General features: G+C 38.7%; 1 protein-coding gene across 6 annotated transcripts in view; it reads left to right on the top strand.

Moving 5' to 3' along the window:
- Window positions 1-19,869, top strand: part of DOCK4 (dedicator of cytokinesis 4) — a 435,612-nt gene that overhangs the window by 383,221 nt on the left and 32,522 nt on the right. For all 6 annotated transcript variants that reach the window (XM_058528497.1, XM_058528508.1, XM_058528478.1 and 3 more), the window contains 4 exons: window positions 2,582-2,675; window positions 10,740-10,888; window positions 12,603-12,689; window positions 14,504-14,608. In XM_058528497.1, the coding sequence (XP_058384480.1) occupies window positions 2,582-2,675; window positions 10,740-10,888; window positions 12,603-12,689; window positions 14,504-14,608 (435 nt within the window). The remainder of the gene's footprint in view (window positions 1-2,581; window positions 2,676-10,739; window positions 10,889-12,602; window positions 12,690-14,503; window positions 14,609-19,869) is intronic.

Raw genomic sequence — 19,869 nt, 5'->3', positions numbered from 1 at the left:
TCTTCCATTGTCTTCATCTTGTTTCACAATGCCCTCTGTTTGGAGGTAAATAAATAAATGTAGACCCCAGGTTCATTTCCTCAATTGGTATAACACAAGAGATCATTTCCTTGCATGAAGGAATTAATACTCTGCCCTAAATGTGTGTACTCTAGCCTCCCAGTAGGAATTAGCCAGAGACTTAGTAAAATCAGTGGCCCCATCAGTATTCACTTGAGAGACAGAATTTATCCTGCTAGCTTTGCACTGATTCCTTACAGAAAATGTTAACGTTTGAAAGCTTTTCTAATTTCAGAGTAGCACAAGAGTACTTACTATTAAAGGACCAAATATATAACTTTGAAGCTCATCTTTTTAGCTTCTACTCCATATGGAAAGTTCTTGATATTTTCTAGCAGCAATATAATTCTCTTCAACTATACTCACTTCCTCTTAGAGATTTTTTGTAACTCTTTGGAAAGATCAATTCCAGATTGTCTTCAGGAGAGCTCTGGCTTTCTTTACAAGATTGGAGTTAAACTGTAGTGTTAAATTGGTAAAAATGCGTAATCTTTGACATGACTAATAGTAGGAAATGTAATTATTGTTTTTTTCTTTGTGTCACAAGTTTTGCCAGACATATGTGAAAGATTCTCATGTGACAACTGGAGACATCTTTTTTTTTTAAGGAGGATTATTCATTTACAGAGTGATTCTTTATTTTCTTCTCAAAGAAAGCTGCATCTTACCAGAAAGCTATTAGAGCAAATCATCCTTTAATAATGTAAAAACCTGCTGTGAGGTTGTTAGACATGTGTTTATGGTACAACAATTCTTGCTAATTAAAAGGATTTGGGTTATAATAAGAGAGATGTGAATAGCATTATTTACTTAGCTTTTAAAAGAATGCCAAGTTCTACAGGGGACAAGAGGGGAAGGGGAAGGATAATGGTATAAATTGGAAAAAAATATTTTTTATGATGCTTTCAACTAAATGTCAGTGTCTCAAGGTTAGAAGAGTCCTCATATTAAAGAATGGACACCTGTTAGGTAGTGGGCAGAAAGTACATTTGACAGAAGGTCCTCAGTCTTCAAGCCCAAGTACAATTTAAGCAGCCACCATTGGCTAGTTTAGTCCCTTACCAAATCCCTGTCTACTTCTCAGTTTCAAAAATTTTTGAAGTTCCTGGCCTTTCCCCCTTAGAAAAACATGTCACTCCTTCAGATTAACAGATTTATCCCCTCATCTTCCCTTCCTCCACATACCAGGTAGCATCAGTGAAAACAACACTAGCAACAGTAATGATAGCAGTTTCGATGGCTTACACAGGGATTTCATAATGTGCAATGATCTGCTCACTAAAAGTGCCTCATTTAGAGTCTCACAGCATCATGCTTTTGCTGGAATCCAACTTCATATACATTTGTTCCTATGTTTACTAAGTTCAATGAGGACTAATGTACTTTCTAATGTGGAGAAGGAGTAGATGTGAATGCTTATAGGTATACCTTTAAAATGCCGGCATAATGTGTCCAGGTAAGTCAAAGTTGAGATTTTGATAACTAATGTTAAAACATTTTAGAAAAATATAGTAAGATCTAGATACTTTTTTTTTTTTTGTGAAGAAGATCAGCCCTGAGCTAACATCCATGCCAATCCTCCTCTTTTTGCTGAGGAAGACCAGCCCTGAGCTAACATCTGTTGCGAATCTTCCTCCTTTTTTTCCCTTTTTCTCCCCAAAGCCCCAGTAGATAGTTGTATGTCATAGTTGCACATCCTTCTAGTTGCTGTATGTGGGACGCTGCCTCAGCATGGCCAGACAAGCGGAGTATCAGTGTGCGCCCGGGATCTGAACCCAGGCTGCCAGTAGCAGAGTGCGCGCACTTAACCGCTAAGCCACGGGGCCAGCCCCTAGATACTTTTTTTAATAAACAAATAAAATATTTTCAATAAGCATGCTCTTATACTAATAATTTGAAATAAAATCTCTTGTTATTAATCCCTTTATGCTTTGGGATATAAATTGGAAACGTTTAAACTCCAATGCAAGTAAGAAACTCAGGATATCACCTTAACAATAAAGAGCATTTTCATTTATCATCTTTCACATGGTTCTCCAGGGGAAAAAAATGCTTTTACATTATTTTTACTCATCCTTACCTGTATACCTTAGAGACTTTTTTTCTTTAGAGCAAAATGTGTTTGAAATTAAAGAAAATATCCTTTGAATATCAATGATCAAATTTAATAAGCAGGGTAATCTGTTATGTATTTTTAATATTTTTTAGTTGAAAAGCCTGATTATCTATTGGCAGTAAAACTAACAAAAAATAATAGAGAGTAACAAAAGAAATGTGAATCAGTGGTAATAACCCCCCAACAGTTACCAGCTTATCCAATAATTGCTAGGTAATGTTTAACACAGGCAATGTTGAATTAAAAATATGTCACTGGGCCTCCTTACTTAATTGTTTAAAGACATTTATGTGGAAAAATGCATTCGTTCTTTTGGTTCAAGACATGAAATTTCAGCAGAGTAAAAGGCAGCTATTTGCAGGCCTGACTGTTGAGGAACTATCCATACTGTCCTCTTTTTTACAGAACTTCTATAAGACCGAACTGAACAAGGAAGAGATGTATATACGCTACATCCACAAACTCTACGATCTGCATCTCAAAGCACAGAACTTCACAGGTAACTCTGTCTTTGGGCTCAGGTTGGGGGAAGTGGGCTGGACACTGGTGTATAAAACATGGTAACTCCTTTGCTATTTATAATTAGAGCTGAGGACTCAAGCATTTCTACTTTAAAATTGAAGTTTATTTTTAATTGGATTTCTGTTTCTAAGTATTCCATTTTAATTTGTATATTGGCTTTTTTACTTCATCTCTTTGCATAGTTTTTTAGAGGTTTCTTTTGGGGTTATAAAATACATACCTGACTTTTCAGTCTACTTAGAGTTAGTATTTTGCCACTTCAAGTCAAATATAGGAACTTTACAACCAGATTGGTCCCTTTATCCTCCCCACTTTATGTTGTAGTTGTTGTATGTATTACATCTGCATTCATTGCAAACCCCGTCAGATAATATTTTTTACTTTTAACAGTCAGACCTATTTTAAAGAGGGTAAAAATAGTCTGTTATATTTCTTCAGATATTTACCGTTTCTGTTGCTCTTTGTTTGTTCATGTAGTCCTCCATTTCCCTCTATTATCATTTTCATTCAACCTAAAGAACTTGTTTTAGTATTTGTTTTAAAGCAGACATAATGGTTGAAGAATTCTCTTAGTTTTCCTTCATCTGAGAGAGTCTTGATTTTACCTTCGTCCCTGAAGGATATGTTTGCTGGATATAGAATTCGAGGTGGACAGTTCTTCTGCTTCAGGACTTTAGAGGTGTTGTTTTATTGTCTTCTGGCCTGCGTGGTTTCTGATGAGACGTCTGCAGTAATTTAAGTTGTTCACCTGTACGTAATGTGTAATTTTCTGTGGTTGCTTTCAAGACTTTATCTTTGGTTTTCAGCAGTTTGATTATGCTATATATGGGCATGGTTTTCTTTTATCCTGTTTAGGTTCACTGAGCCTCTTGAATCTATAAATATGTTTCCTTCACCAAATTTGGGAAGTTTTCAGGCATTATTTTCTTTTTTGTGTGTGTGTGAGGAAGATCAGCCCTGAGCTAACATCCATGCTAATCCTCGTCTTTTTGCTGAGGAAGACCGGCTCTGAGCTAACTAACATCCACTGCCAATCCTCCTCCTTTTTTTTCCCCAAAGCCCCAGTAGATAGTTGTATGTCATAGTTGCACATCCTTCTAGTTGCTGTATGTGGGAGGCGGCCTCAGCGTGGCCGGAGAAGCAGTACGTCGGTGCGCGCCCGGGATCCGGACTCTGGCCGCCAGTAGCAGAGCATGCACACTTAACCGCTAAGCCACGGGGCCAGCCCTCAGGCATTATTTTCTTAAATATACTTTCTGCGCCAATCCTGCTCTTCTCGTTTAGGACTCCAGTGACATGAGCATTAAGCCTTTTGGTATTGTTCCATAAGTTCCTGTGGCTCTGTTCATTTTTTTTTCAGTTTTTCTTCTTTCTGTTCTCCAGATTGGATAATTTCTTTTGATCCGTTTTCAAGTCCATTGACTCTCCTTTGTCATTTCCATTCAGGTATTGAGCCCTTCCAGTGAAGTTTTTATTTTTGTTATCGTATTATTCAGTTGTAAAATTTTCATTTGGCTGTTGTTTTATAGCTTCGATTTCTTTGCAGGGAACTTCTCTCTTTCTGTTCATTTCGAGAGTGTTCACTTGTATTTCAAGGAGCATGGTTATAATAGCTGCTTCATAGCATTTGTCTATAATTCCAATGTCTGAATCATCTTGGGGTTGGCATCTGTTAATTACTTTTCCCCTTTGAGATTTGTTTAGTTTTCCTGGTTCTTTGGATGTCAAGTAGGTTTGGATTGTATCCCGGACATTTTGAATATTGTAGCATAAGACTCTGAGTTCTATTAAAATTTATTGGAGAATGTTGACTTTTTAATTTTAGCAGACAATTAATCCAGTTAGTTTCAAACCTCAAGTCCTAAACCAGCTTATGAAGATTATGATTCTAATGTCAGTTTAGTTTTCAAAGCCTTTGCAGGACTATTTCGGTCTTTTCTGCACATGTGTCACCCGGGGAGAGTCTGAGACCTAAACAGTGATCTATACCATCGTTCATTTCTCAAAATCTTTGTTATGTTGATTCTGGTTCATTCTCTGCATGTATAGCTTGGAAGTGAGGCCAGAACGTCATATACAGAATTCAAAAATCCCTTTCTCCATCTCCCTTCTCTCTGTGATCTTCCTTACTCTTCCCATCTCCCAGGAGCTCCTTTTCCTAGCCCTCTAGCTTGATCAGAGCCAAAGTACTCAAATCCAAGGCTTGGTCCTCTCCACACCGTGACGCACTCCCTACACTTGGTCTTCCTAAGGGCCAAGCTGTGAAAGTAAAAAGCCTTTGGAAGCTGCTGCCGCCACTGTGATTGTCACCACTGCAGGTTTGCAGCTATGTTCCTGGAACTCAGAGTGGGCCAGAAGAGTTGAAAGCACTCTATCTCACAGGAGGGCCTCTTCCCAATCCTCTGACTAGAGGAGCTTTTCTTGGAGCTTTTTCTGTCTGTTCCCATATGTAGTTCCAGGAGACAGGGAAGGCTAAGCCAGGAGATACAAGAGGCAAAAAAGAAAAACAGGGCTGGGCCGGCCCCGTGGCATAGCGGTTAAGTGCACACGCTCCACTGCTGGCGGCCCGGGTTCGGATCCCGGGTGCGCACCGACGTACCGCTTGTCAGGCCATGCTGTGGCGGCATCCCACATAAAGTGGAGGAAGATCGGCACAGATGTTAGCTCAGAACCAGTCCTCCTCAGCAAAAAGAGGAGGTTTGCCACGGATGTTAGCTCAGGGCTGATCTTGCTCACAAAAAAAAAAAAAAAAGAAAAACAGGGAACTCTCCACTATATGGTCATTCTTTGAGTATTGATTTTCCTACTCTGTCCACCTTTTCTTACTTACTTTTCAGAATCCTGCAATAATTGCTTTATATATTCTGTCTGGAGTTTTTAGTTGTAATCAGTGGGAAAGATACAATAGAATGTACTTACTACATCTTAACTAGAACGAGAACCCTTTAACTGAATTTAGGAACTGCAAGTCTGTCTTTTGCCACACTATTCTTCCAAGGAATTGAATCATAGCCCCCAAAAACTAAAAGAATTCTTTCTGAAATAGTGTTTATGTTCCCAGAATTTAAATATGCCTCTAGCTACGGTTCTACACTATCAATTAATAGCATCACTGTTTACTCAGTCTGGAGACCTTGATGTTTTCTTTGATATCTCTCTTCTTTACCTCCCTCAAGTGTTCTATTCATGATGTTCTATTGATTTTACTTCCTAAAAATCTCTCAAAACCCTTTCCTTTTCATTGTTCCCACTTTCACTGCCTCAGTTAGGCCTTTATCATCTCTCACCTGGACTGCTCCCTAACTATCACCAAAGTTATTCTCTAGAGCAGGAGTCAGCCAAATATAACCTGCAGATCAGCCACCTGATTTTGTAAAGAAAGTTTTATTATAACTCAGCCACACCCACATATTTACATATTGTCTATGGCAGCTTTTGTTCTGCAATGGTGGGATTGATTAGTTGCAACAAAAACCATATGACCTGCAAGCCTAAATTATTTACCGTCTGGACCTTAAAGAAAATTTTGCAAACTCCTCTAGATATAACTCTGTTGTCAGTTCATGTCTTCTACAAAATAAAGCTCAAACTCTTTATTAAAGGTCCATCATAATTGAACCAACATCTATCTATTCAGACTCATCTTACCACTTGTATTACATTCTTTCTTTTCGTCCTTCAAAGCCAGCTTCTTTATCATCTTTTCCATGAAGTCTTCACCTGCCTGGAGTTTTCTTCTATTTCTTTCCCTCACCAACTCCATGCCCCCCACCCCTCTCCCAGGGGCTGAGTGATGTTTCCAACTCTTTTCCCATTGCATTTTTTTTCGGATTTCTCTTTTCCCATTGCATTTTTTTTCAGATTTCTATTAAAGCACTTATCACATTGTTTTTATTTATAGTTGTATAAGATATATGTCTGTGTGTGTGTGTGTGTGTGTGTGTGTGTGTATGTAGGTAGGTAGGTAGATAGATCTACCGATCTATCTCCAGTTAAAGGATGAATTCCTTGAGGACAGAGATGATGTTTTCTTCTTCTTAGTCTTCTCAGTTCTTGAAATAGTGGCTAGCAATGTGAGATTTAAATAAATGCATCACTCATGAAGGTACTCAATTACATTTTAACACCTGGAGAGCAGATTTTTCTCCTTCAATGTTGGTAATTTCTGCATCACTAAGGAAGCCCCAGTATCTCTTCACACAGATGTGCTGATATTTTCGACTAAATAGACTGAGATTTTGGAGCTGACGGTGTTGTTTGAGAGTTTAAATGGTCATTTTTAAGTAGTTAGTAGCCAAATTTTGAGAGAAATGGTGAAACTAGTTTTCATATCTGTGAAAACAACCTGGTAGACTTGTTTTATTTTAAAGTCCATGAAAGAAGAAATGAGAGAGGGAACTGAGGACAAGCTCTTCCAAATATGTAACAGACATGTTTTGATTCTCTGAAACAAAGTCCAAATGTATCTGATTATATTTTAGAAATGGGTAAATCTTTTTTCTTTAATTTGTTTACTCAACTTACAGCTGTTATGTTCCCCAAAGTCATAAGAAATAAGTCCTTTTCCCATATAACATTTTATTCATCTCTCTCCTGTCCTCATTTTTGTGTGTCCTTGGAGAAAGTGAAATTGATGGAAAAACTTTTCTATTTTTATAGAATTCTGTTTAAATGGCTTAACCTTTCCCAGCCTTTTGTGACAGTACCTCCATTCCTAATTTATCTCCATTCTTCTCCTATGTTATTTCTTTATGCGTATCGGTGTCCTCACTGTATGCTTCTCAAAATGATGGAATGAGATGGCCTGTGTTTAATTATGTGGTGATGCCTTTTGTTCAAAAGTATAAATACTTTTTAAAAGATTGTTGGAAATTTTGGACGTGATTCATTCTTCACTTTTCAATACATAATATTGTCTTCTAAAGATGCAGAAGAATAAATATACAACATATTGCAATAAAAACTACAATTTGCTAATATGTTAAGAAATCAGCCTCAGTAGTCTGCCGTTGTTCATGCCTCAAGGCTATATATGTTTTCGTTAATGAAAATTTTCTACAGCTTCCTTTATACACACTGTTTGCCCCAGATAGACATAGTCATTTTTCCGAATCAAATTCAGAAACAGGTGTAATTTGTTTTCACACCTTTCTCATGTCACCGTTCAGTCGTGTTTCAGCTTCCTCTGATGGCCTGCCAATGCCTACTTGTTTTCCCAGACTTCCCAGGGGCTACTCACCCACACCTGACCTTCCAGTCATTCCCTGGCCCTTCCCAGAACAAGCATAATTTGGAAAGCAGTTTAGGGACTAGAAACCCTTCATTGCTCCCCTCCCCCATTTTTTTCAATATTTTTTATTGTGGTAAAATATATGTAACATAAAATTTAGTATCTTAACCATTTTTAAGTGTACAGTTCAGTGGCGTTAAGTACATTCAAATTGTTGTGCAACCATCACCACCATCTGTCCCCAGAACTTTTTCGTCTGCCCAGACTAAATCCCTGTCCCCATTAAAGAGTAGCTTCCCATTTCCCACTCCCCCCCAGGCCCTGGAAACCACCGTTCTACTTTCTATCTCTGTGAATTTGATCTTCATTGTCCTTTAAGTCACTCCTTGTGGGCAGCTGCCAGCTTCAGCTGTGGGAAGGAGTTCCCTCAGTCCTCCTCTTCCTTTTCTGTGAAATGGTTAGTCTCAAGAATATTTTTTGAGTGCTCAGGTGCTGGGGGAGACACAAAAGAAATTTGAGAGACAAAGATGGTAATTCCTGAGCTGTCATTAAGAGCAAATAGGAGTTATTCGGCATTTAATGGGAAAAAGCTTGAAGCAACAGGCTGTGAGGGCCCATGGGTGAATGTCCACGTGGTAAATGAGGGGAACCATGGTTTGTTTAGATGGCAGGAGCAAAGAGTATGTGTGGAAGAACAAAGACATACATGGTATTTTCTTAGATGCTTGGCATTGATGATAAGGGTATATGGGGAATTAAAGATCTCAGGAGGTCTCAGAGGAAACTAGAAGGCTATTCAAATCCAGCACAGATCAGATGATCTGGTTGTTATTATCATTCTTGTCCTGTCGGAAGCAGTCTTCCATGGCCACCTACATTGTGGCGATTCAGCTCTCTTTCTGCATCCACCAAGTAACCGACACCCTTTAGCGATACTCTCTCTCTCATCTCACACTCAATCCCCACAAGAAAGAGTTTGCCTAGTGCCCATGCCACAGAAGGCACCTCTGTCCCTGTTGGGCAGCTTTCTTGTAGCCGACTACCTCTGAATCAGGCCGCATTTTGTCTCATTCAGCAAAAGCTGATGATGGAGTCAAGGAGCTCCAACTATGGAGGCTGGAAGCTTCTTAGGAGAGACAGTGGTGGGCTCCTTCTTACCTTACTATGTGGAGGGACAGTGGGAAAATGTGAGTGGAGAGACTAGATCATGGGCAGCCTTCTCTGTCCCTTTAAGAAGCCTAGATTTATTCTGTTAGCTACCGGCAGTCATTGGCTGGTTTTAATTAGGGGAGCAAGATGAGCATTTGCATTGAAGGAAGATCATATTTGAGACAGTGCACAGACTGAGTGGAGGGGGATAAGAGAATGCTAGTGGGTTGTGAAAGCTTTTGCTCAACAATCATTGAAGCCAGTGATTGTTGAGCTCACCAAAGGTAATTAAAGAGAAAAAAGGCCAGAGCCTGTGCCTCACAGGACTTCTACACTTAAGAGGCAAGAGAAAAGTGATAGAAACACAGGCCTTTCTTATTACAACTATATTTTATACATTGAGATGGCCAAATCATAGGACTAGAACTTAACATTCTGCTTTAGGGCTTATGTGTAGTTACCCTGAAGGCAAATAGATGAAGAAAAAGAATTACCATTTGCTGATGTGTTAAAAGCTACTATTACATCTTTGGAGAGACATATAGGGATGGTAGTTAAATGGATTAATAACATAAGAGTTTGTCCATTTTATTCCATTTAGTAAATGAGTTGGCTATCACCATGTTAAAGGAAAAAAATTATTGTAGTCCTTCATCAGTGACAATGAATTCTGGTTCCTATTTTTGATCTGTTTGGCCATAGTTATGGTTTGGGAAAAGAAGAGACCTGCAGAATGGCAAGTATTCTTTTAAATACACTACCTACCGGTCAACTATGGTTAAGCCTACAGGTCACAATTACCACATGTATATACAGAAAAGCACTCCTTGACGTGTTCTCTAAGAAGTCCCAATCACACCAAGCATGGAATGACTTCAGTAGACATTACTGAAGCTTTGTGGAACCAACCAGGGGGGTCATATCACACAGACCACAACGGTTTGTTCTCCCTCTCTCCTTTTCTGTCTCTCTCTCTCTCTCTCTCTCACACACACACACACACACACACACACACACACACACACACACAATTCTTATCTAACACTTCTCCCGTGGCTAGATTTCTAATTCCTCCTCCGTTGCTAGATTTTTTTATTTTTCTTCTTTGGGCTCATCTCCCCTCTGGCTTCTTTGCCCCTCCTAAATTCTGCCTGTGCCATGACACCCCACCCCCCACACACACATCACTTTCAAATTTTTCAGCCTTTTATTATCCAGAAGAATTTAGCTACCATTTTTTTTGTTTCCTAAGCATGCCCTTTTGAAGATGCTCATAGTTCCACCCCTAGGGATTTACAAATGAATTTTTCTAGTAAACAGAGTCATGTCTCCCCTGTGTCTTTGAACCAGCTACAAAAGATATCCTTAAACATTTATATTATGCCAGGAGCACACAGGCATTGTAGAAAAAAGAAAGAAGGGGAGAAAAAGAGAGAGAGTGAATACAGGGAGCCAAAAGATTAAATATAAATCTCGGATAATTCCATCTTCCAGGCGAAGTCATTATTCGTTATCCTGCTGTTGCATATATTCTGGAGACTTTTCTTCAGTATCATGAAATTCAGAAAATAGTGTTTTCTCTAATTTGTCCCAAACCAGAGCCTTTGAGGGGAGGTTGTTTGGGGGCCTGTCTCAATCACTGCCTTCCCACTTGACTTTCAGAGGCCGCGTATACTCTCCTGTTATACGATGAGCTGCTGGAATGGTCCGACCGGCCCCTCCGGGAGTTCCTGACCTACCCCATGCAAACGGAATGGCAGCGCAAGGAGCACCTGCACCTTGCCATCATCCAGAACTTTGACAGAGGCAAAGTAAGTGGCCCTGCCTGCCTGTGGCCTCTCCCAAGGTGATTGAGTTGGTGTCACATTTCCTTTATTTCTCATTCACTGATGCCCACCTCCTCAAGCAGGGACCTTCAAATTTTAATGTGCCTCAAAACACCCAAGAGTTTGTTGAAATGCAGATTCCCAGGCCCCGCTCCTAGACATTCTGATGAAGTTGGACTGGCATGGGGCAGGGGAATCTGTGATTTTAACAAGGACTCCAGGAAATTCCACTGGGTATGAACTATGGACCACACTTTGAGAAACACTGATCTACAGGTTTTGACTCCCAGGCATTTTATAAGGGTGAAAAACCATTATCACTCCTCACTCACCTTCCCAAATTGGCATGTATTCTGTTGCAGTCCACTTTTTCAAAGACAAAATAAATGAAACTAAATTTGTTTAAAGAATTTTATGGCATCTCATCATAGACTTAGAGATGCCACGGGGCGTCGAAAAACCTCATTGAGCTAACAATGTGATTGTGCATCACCTCACTCCACCTCCCTCTCTCTTCAAGGGCTTGCAGCACTCTTTAAAAACAATTGTGACCCTGACCACAGTTGATTTGAACACTTGGATGCTTTGGTGATACCTGTCTTAGATTTAAATATATCTTCCAAATTGCCAGGGTTAAATAGAAAATTAAAATACAACCGGTGGCTGTCATTTTTTTACAAACCATGATTGCGTACACCTAAAAATTTGATGCAAGAGAATAGCTTCTTTCCTAGCCTCTCTTATTATTTATCTGACTACACTGGCATGTCGTTTGTTAATAGCAAGGAAATGCCTTCATGACCTCCTGCGGTAAAGTTGCAACCTGTAGGATAAGCTGGTATAAAATCTCTGACTGCATATGTTGGCCCATTCCAAGGAGTCTGAGCTCGATCAGAGGTTGCAAACTATGGCCCATGGGTCAAATGGCTCACCGCCTGTTTCTGTGCAGTCCGCAATCTGAGAATTGCTTTTCCATTTTTAAATGGTTGAAAGAAATCCGAAGAAGAAGAAGATTTGACATGTGAAAATTTCATGAAATTCACATTTCAGGGTCCCTAGATTATAGTTTTATTGTAACACATCCAAGCTCATTTGTGTCTATGACTGCTCTCTTGCTTTAATGGCAGAGTTGAGTAGTTGTGACAAAGGTTGTATGGCCCACAAAACCTAAAGTGTTTATGTCTGGCTCTTAGCAGAAAAGGTTTGCCCAACACCTGGGCTAGATCGAAGAATTTTTGCATTTCTTCTGAGAGTTAACCAGCTGGGTTAGATCCTCACAATTTACAAGTGTAGTTGACCCAAGCAAGGAATCCAGTGTGCCACTTGTAGATAATTGGGCCTTAGGGGTCGGTGGTAATTCCCCCCAGCACTGAGGGCCTGTTTATTCATCTGCTTGGCCATTGTAGAACTGTAGTTATTTCAAGATGATGATGCTAAAATGACACCAGAAAATGCTTCTGCACCATATGTTAATGTTTGTTGTGGTAGATTATCATTTCTAACTTTCTAAAGATTTTTAATAATTTACATGTTAATTGCGTGCTGTTTTCCTGCTTAACATTGCAGTGATACTATTAAAGGTAGGTTATACAGACTAAGAAGTAAGACTTAATCTGAAAGCAGTCACGTCCTGACCTCTGGGTGGAAGTAATTAAATGTTTTGGGATCATTAATATTTATATTATTCATTTGTCCACAGTGTTGGGAGAATGGCATCATCTTGTGCCGGAAGATTGCAGAGCAGTACGAGAGTTATTATGACTACAGAAACCTGAGCAAGATGAGGGTAAGGTACCTGGATGCATCCTGATCAGTCTATGGCATCCTTTTTTGGTTAGCTTTCCAGTATAGTTTTATGAAATTAACTTTGTGATCATCTTGCTGTCTTGTAGAAAGCTTTTTTAAGATAAGTCTTTCCTCTGAAGCATACTCAGCTATTTATACAGAGAAATAGCAAATTGATCTCTGTGATGCTTTTTATTAATATGCAAAAAGTGAACCCTTGATCTCTTCTAGACACTACATCTGAAATTCACAATCTACTCCAGAATTAATACTTTTAGTTTATTGAGGAAAATCTCCACACTGTTTGAAGAGCTTCCCACTTGCACACAGATCTCTATAACAATATCCCATTCTTAGTCCCGTAATCTGTACAGCAAAATAGTGGAAATGGCTAGCTGACCCATTTTTTAATATTTTGGGGCTAAATTCTATAGGTGTCAGCTCTCTTTAGCTTTGGAAGTGTGTTTTTATTTGCTAAACCTAAACCAAGGTCTTAGTACCCAAGAGCTCAAGGAGTTTAATATTCTCTGTCCCTGAACCAAATCTTTTACACTTTGTTTTCTCTCAGGTTCAAACAAGTCCCTCTTGCCCTCCAAGTCCTTATTCTTTAGAGTCATGAATGTTTTCTGTCATCTTGTAATGCGTAAGCTCTTCAGGGTTCCTAAAATAGGATCATCAGCTTTAGTATATTTAAAAAAAAAAAAGATTATGATGTTGTCTTTTCATTCTGAGGTAGCACTATAAGAGATGATATCATAAACCTTTAACAGCTCATAAAATCCCTTCACCACAAGTAACTTATTCAACTGGCAGGAGCAGGCCTTGTCCTCTTGGCATAGTATTTCATGTCAACGGTGCATCGACATTTCTCCTAACGTGAAAACCAAAGTGAAAAAACCTTGTTTTAACTTCAGTCCATCATGCTGGCTCTGGCAGGCCCTGCAGTTTTATATAAAAATGTTGCTGTGCTTCTCTTGGCATCCTGTCCCTGTAACAGAAGCAAGGTTACAGTGTTTACCCGTGAGTGCCCTTGGGTGCCATAGTCACTAAGATTTTTATAAACCTAAAACATTACACTTCATGCCAATTGCTCTTTCGGGGGCTGTTACTGGGGGGGGGGGGGGGGTTTTCAAGTACGATATTAGTCTTTCTCTGGAAACCCTGGGGATGATAATACCACAAATGGGAAACCATAAGCTTTATGTGCTTCGTAGTTCCAACATTGTCAAAGACACACTGAAGAGCTTTCAGCCCAGACAGCACTTTGCACTATGGGCCTCCTTTGGTTTACTTTGTCGGTTTATCCCTGTCCAACCTGTGCAAGGTTGCACCTTCCAAATATCCTGAATTACCATGTCCGAGGTAGAAGAAAATCCACAGGTGAGTACATCTGGCACTAGAATTCTCCAGAAAGGTTTTGCATCTACTAGTTCACATTAATTTTTATTTAATTGTGAAGAAAATATTTCCTCGATAGACTGTGCATAGAAATCATTTTCTCTGGTAAGAACATGTAATAATATACTTGATCCTTTAAAGCAGGGGTCAGCAAACTGCAGCCTGTGGGCCTCACAGAATGAGTAATTGTGACAGGGCCCATATGACCTGCAAAGCCTAAAATACTTATTCTCTGACCATTTACATAATAAGTTTGCTGATCCCTGGCTTAAAGCACAGAAAGGGAGTCAAACCTTCTTTTTTGCAGACTGAATTAAAATGAAGTTCTCCTTTATAGAGAAGAAATATCCTCTTCTACAAATTGGTGGAGCTGAAAGATGAGATAAAATGATTAGAATTTCTCCTGTGCTTTCCTAGATGATGGAAGCCTCTTTGTATGACAAAATTATGGACCAGCAACGTCTTGAACCAGAGTTCTTCAGAGTTGGATTTTATGGGAAAAAATTTCCATTTTTCTTAAGAGTAAGTAATATACATTTAATTTGCTTTCATACTTCCAATATAGATAACCCAATCAAGAAAGCTAAGATATTGAGCCAGCCCTGATGGCTTAGTGGTTCAAGTTTGGTGCTCTCGCCGCTTTGGTGGCCCAGGTTGTTTTCCCCAGTCATGGAACCACACCACTCATCTGTCAGTTGCCATGCTGTGGCAGCAGCTCACGTAGAAGAACTAGAAGGACATACAACTAGGATATACAACCATGCACTGGGGCTTTGGGGAGGGAAGAAAAAATAGAAAGCTAGGATATTAATGACATTTTATCTTTTTAAGATAGGTAATAACGTCATGAGATTTCTTTTAACCTTTTAGTTTGCAAACAACATACTAATCTAGAATGCCTTGTTTTGAATAATTTCCCAAGATGGCAAACAATCTTCTGATTTTTATTCCAGAGTTTCTAAGTTTGCAATACTTTATGAGCAATCTTTGGTAATCATAGTTGTTTCCCTTGTGTGATTGATATTCACCATTCTATTCAGTCTGTAATTTCCAGAGACTTAGTGTTAGAGAAAAAGGGCAGGGCAGGGCCGGGGTTGAGAGTTGCAGACTATAGAAAACATTGCAGATTCACATCATGTGGAAACACTACCTCCAGAATCATTTGAAAAGTGTTATTTAGCCTAGTTGATGACTTTGTGAAAAGGTAAATGTCACCCAGCAAAGAGATCCAATTTATTGCTAGTATAAACTCTTTCTACAAAGGAAAATTTGACATTCTAAGGTAGCTACTGGATAATAAAATATTTGATTCCCTTCTTTCTATTTTTCACATTGTGCCAAGTAGTATTTTATATTCTTGATATTTATTGAAGTCTTCAATATGTATGTAACATCTTACTTATATAAAAACATTGGTTGGGAGAGGAAATGTAGCTCCCCAAGCAACTAAGGAGAAGTGTCTGGGATAATTTGTAAAATTGAGTGAATTCATTATAAACTTTAAATCTCAATATATAAATATCTTGGTATCTGTGTTGCCCTAAATCTTGCTTTAACTGTCAGCTCATATGAGTAAATATAGGTTGGGGGTACGTGAAGGAGAAGGGAGAGGAGAAATATTTGACTTCATTATTTATTTAATAACCATTAATTTATCCTCCTTTCAGAATGAAGTTTTATATATATTTATTCATATTGTTATATATAGTTTCATATATATATATATATATATATATCCCAAAATATCCAAACACCATAGGCAAAGATTCACTTTAGTATCACATGGAACAGATGACAGGTTGATATCATCTTTAATTGATTGAAATGACTGTGTATTTGGGTGCCATGCAGACATAAGTAAAATCACCTCGTTGGGTTATAGGAGAATCCACACGATGTCATGCATGGTCACAAAGCTGATTCTGCAGATGCGTCTGCCTAAACACAGAGGTGAGCTTGATTCTGGATCAAAAACAATGGCAAATTCAGAACACTTGCTGAATTTGAAAGACTAAGTTTTGAAAGTGGACGTGCTAGGCCTGGGCTGACATCATCAACCCCCTGCCAAGTACACATGGCCTGGATCCAGGTCCTGAGTGGAGTGAGGGGCATTTCAGAGCTGTGAACAGCACAGAGGGACAGAGACCCCATAGAAGACCTCATAGGAGGGTCCAGATGTGACCCTGCTGTGGCAGACCCACTTCCTCTGTTGGCTCAAAACCATGCAAAGTAAAAGATTATGTTTCTTCCATATTATACTTAAGGCTAACTGATCCATTATGCACAGGAGATACAGTGTTTAGAGATCATGATAGTTTTGGATGGCCCACAAAACTGTTTTAATTTATTTTAAAAATCAGAAGAAAAAAGGGAACTTTCAGATTGAAAAAAATTTTGTGATATGTATTATATTGTATATTAATATCAGATAATATTGATATACTTGTCTTTATACCAATCAGTCATACAATTTGATTTTTAATATTTTTATGAAGGAATGGGCCCACAAAAGTCATAATGTAGCCCTGATCAAATTCTGAGTTCAGCTAGCAAGCATACTGTGAGGTACCCTAGACATCAATCCAGCATATGCAATTAATGTTAATTAAAAGTATAAAGTTAAAAAGAAAAAAGTAGTAGTTTAGGAGCCATAATTTTAAAGGAAATTTAGCAAATTAGAAAACTACATTGGCTAATAAAATAAATTTTGTTAGAAAGTCAATTAGAATAAATCACTGTATCATCAGTCTTTTAAAAACAGCTTTTCTAGATATAAATGGCATTTCCTTCAAAATGAAAGAGAAGGGTCACCCTCTATTGGTTTCTAAAGGGCACTGCATCCTTCAGAATCATGGGATTAGACCTTTTTTTTAGAAAATCAGATTCTAGTCTGTTCTTTGATTTAAAACCAACAAATATTAACATTACAAATTTCCTTTTATTGATCAATTTCCAGATAAGTTTTAAAGCTCAAATGCATTAATTCATTTATATAATTGTATGCTTTAAGTAGTTTTTTTTATCCTTTTGGACAAGGAGTTCTTTATTGACAATGTTTTATCTGCATGGGATCTCTCTGAATAGTGATTCCTCTGGAGAGAATGACTGAGGTCAAAGAAGGGAAGGATGTTTATTTTTCATTGTATGCTCTGTACTATTTAGATTTTTTTTTTTTACATAAGTTTGTATTTCCTTTTCAAAAAGAAAAAAGACAATAAAAAAATTTTTAAATATTAACAAATATGACCAAAACTCCTACGTTTATACACAAGAGAATTGAAAACATACATCCACAAAAGACCTGTACACCAATGTTCATAGCAGCATTATTTGTAATGGCCAAAAAGTGGAAGCAGCCCAAATGTCCATCAACTGATGAATGGATAAACAAAATATGGTATATCTATACAATGGAATATTCAGCAGTAAAAAAGGAATGAAGTACTGATATATGCTACAAAAAGAACCTTGAGAACGTTATGTTAGGTGAAAAAATCCAGTCACAAAAGGCCACATGTTGTATAACTCCATTTATATGAAATGTCCAGAATAGGCAAATCCATAGAAACAGAAAGTAGATTAGCGGTTGTCAGGGGCTGGGAGAAGGGGGAAATAGTGAATGACTGCTAATGGGTATGGATTTCTTTTTGAGGTAGTGAAAATGTTCTGGAATTAGATAGTGTTGATAGTTGCACAACTCTGTGAATATACTAAAAACAACTGAATTGCACAATTTAAAAGGGTGAATTTTATGGTATATGAACTGTATCCCAATAAATCTGTGATTTAAGAAAAAAATATTGATGGGGAGGAAATGCTTAATTCCTTTTTATCTCTTGGCAACTCAGATATCAGACCCAAAATTTATTTTTATCTCAACATGACTTCTTAATACCATTGAATGACTATATGCTGAGAGTAACTCCCCTGATTTCACAAACTGTTGTTACATAGAAGCATTGCTTTAAAAATATTTCAGTTATTAGAGTATTCAGATATTTGTTTTGAGACTTCTGTAATATGTATTTTCTTATTTTATCAAGCAAATTTATTATCGTTGGAGTAAAATTAAAAAATACAGCATCAGGGCCGGCCCCGTGGCTTAGTGGTTAAGTGAGTGCGCTCCACTGCTGGCGACCCGGGTTCGGATCCCGGGCTCGCACCGACGCGCTGCTTCTCTGGCCATGCTGAGGCCGCATCCCACATACAGCAACTAGAAGGATGTGCAGCTATGACACACAACTATCTACTGGGGCTTTGGGGGGAAAAAATAAATAAATAAAATCTTTAAAAAATACAGCATCAGAAGATGTAACTTCTAGCTAGAAAGTTTTAAGCGTAGGATTGTTTTGGGGCCCCCATTTCTAGGTAGTCTGTCTTAGCCTCTGTTTTTCAGAGGATCATGATTTGTTTAGGAGTTTGTGGGGAACTGTGGCAGGTTCTCAGAGCCCTGGCCCCACTGCTGTTTCCTCCACTTGCCTGCAGCTGCTTTTTCTCAGCTGCAACCTGGAGCCCCCTGCCCAAGGGTGGTTTCTAACTTCCTCACTTGGGTTCCGAGTTCTTCCTTACGGCATTTTGTGCAACCATGGGAACTTCGTGGAGCTGAGAAACTGGACGGCAAACCACTCTCTCTTTTCCTTAAAGACCGTCAGGGCATGTTACGCCACAACCTTTCTTGGTCTTGGTAGCTCCTAGGAGTTTTTTCTGCATGTACCAGGCGGTGTTCAGAAGACATTGATCTCAGGCCTTGGACTCAGGCTTGAGTTTGAACGTAGTACACGTGGACAAAGTACTTAATGAGCTTGAGCCTCAGTCCTCTAATTATAAAATGGGGCAGGATGGGGGGTAACTACCTCTCAAGCTTTTTTGGGTTAAATAAGATACGTGCGGATTGCCCAGTCGATGACTGTGCTCAACAATTGTAATTTTGGTATCACTAAACTGTCAGAAAGAGTTCCCTCATGTCTAACCCATTCAGTAAGGCACTTTTTGGAAACCTGCCCATCTTTCCAGCTCTCTAGTTAGCTCAAGGATACCCTTCACCATTCTTACCTGATGAGAGAGAGTCCTGACCCACAGAATATTTATATTTATTGTAAAATAAAACAAAAAACAGACAAAAATATGTTCAACATTTAGCAAGCCCCTAAATATCCTAAATCTTAGCTTTGGCCAGTTAACAGGATTCCTGGCTACAGGAAGCTGATCTGAGTTGACCATGGCAAGGAAGCTTCCTGTGCTGGCCCTGTTGAGAGCTGGAATACAGACGTGCTCAGCTTTCCTTTCGGTGGAAGGATCTAGTTAATGAAAGTGTTAAGGCTGATCTCTGTGGCCTTTTTAAAAAGAATGCAAGAAAGTGCATTTTTAGAGATTGCATTTATTTTCTTTTCCTCCAAATTGTGAGTTTATCCACATAAGTTTGATATCCAGTTTATAAAAATAATCTTGAACACGTGCTCGTTAACATTTAGAGGGAGCACGATTGCTTTGTTTTGTCCTTCGGTGCTCTGAGCATCAGCTGCCTCTCTGCACCTCGTGCAAGTGAATTGGAAGAGTAAGGCGTGCTACTGAGTCTCGTTGAAAGCAATGGAGAGTGAAGCTCATGATCTTTGCCCTGCATTTTTAATATTTGAGCAAATTTTTCAGGTTGTTCCAGTGTATTTTTTTTGTTACAGTCTATTGATGTGGGGCATGTGCTCAGTTACTCCCAGTATCATATTTTTTTGGCTTCCCTCTGTGATTAATGCACTCAGTTATGTAGTCCTAATTTCTTTTTTGATTTC

This window comes from Diceros bicornis, chromosome 3, assembly GCF_020826845.1.
Source record: "Diceros bicornis minor isolate mBicDic1 chromosome 3, mDicBic1.mat.cur, whole genome shotgun sequence".
In the NCBI taxonomy this organism is placed as follows: domain Eukaryota; kingdom Metazoa; phylum Chordata; class Mammalia; order Perissodactyla; family Rhinocerotidae; genus Diceros; species Diceros bicornis.
This window is presented reverse-complemented; position numbering and strand designations above follow the sequence as displayed.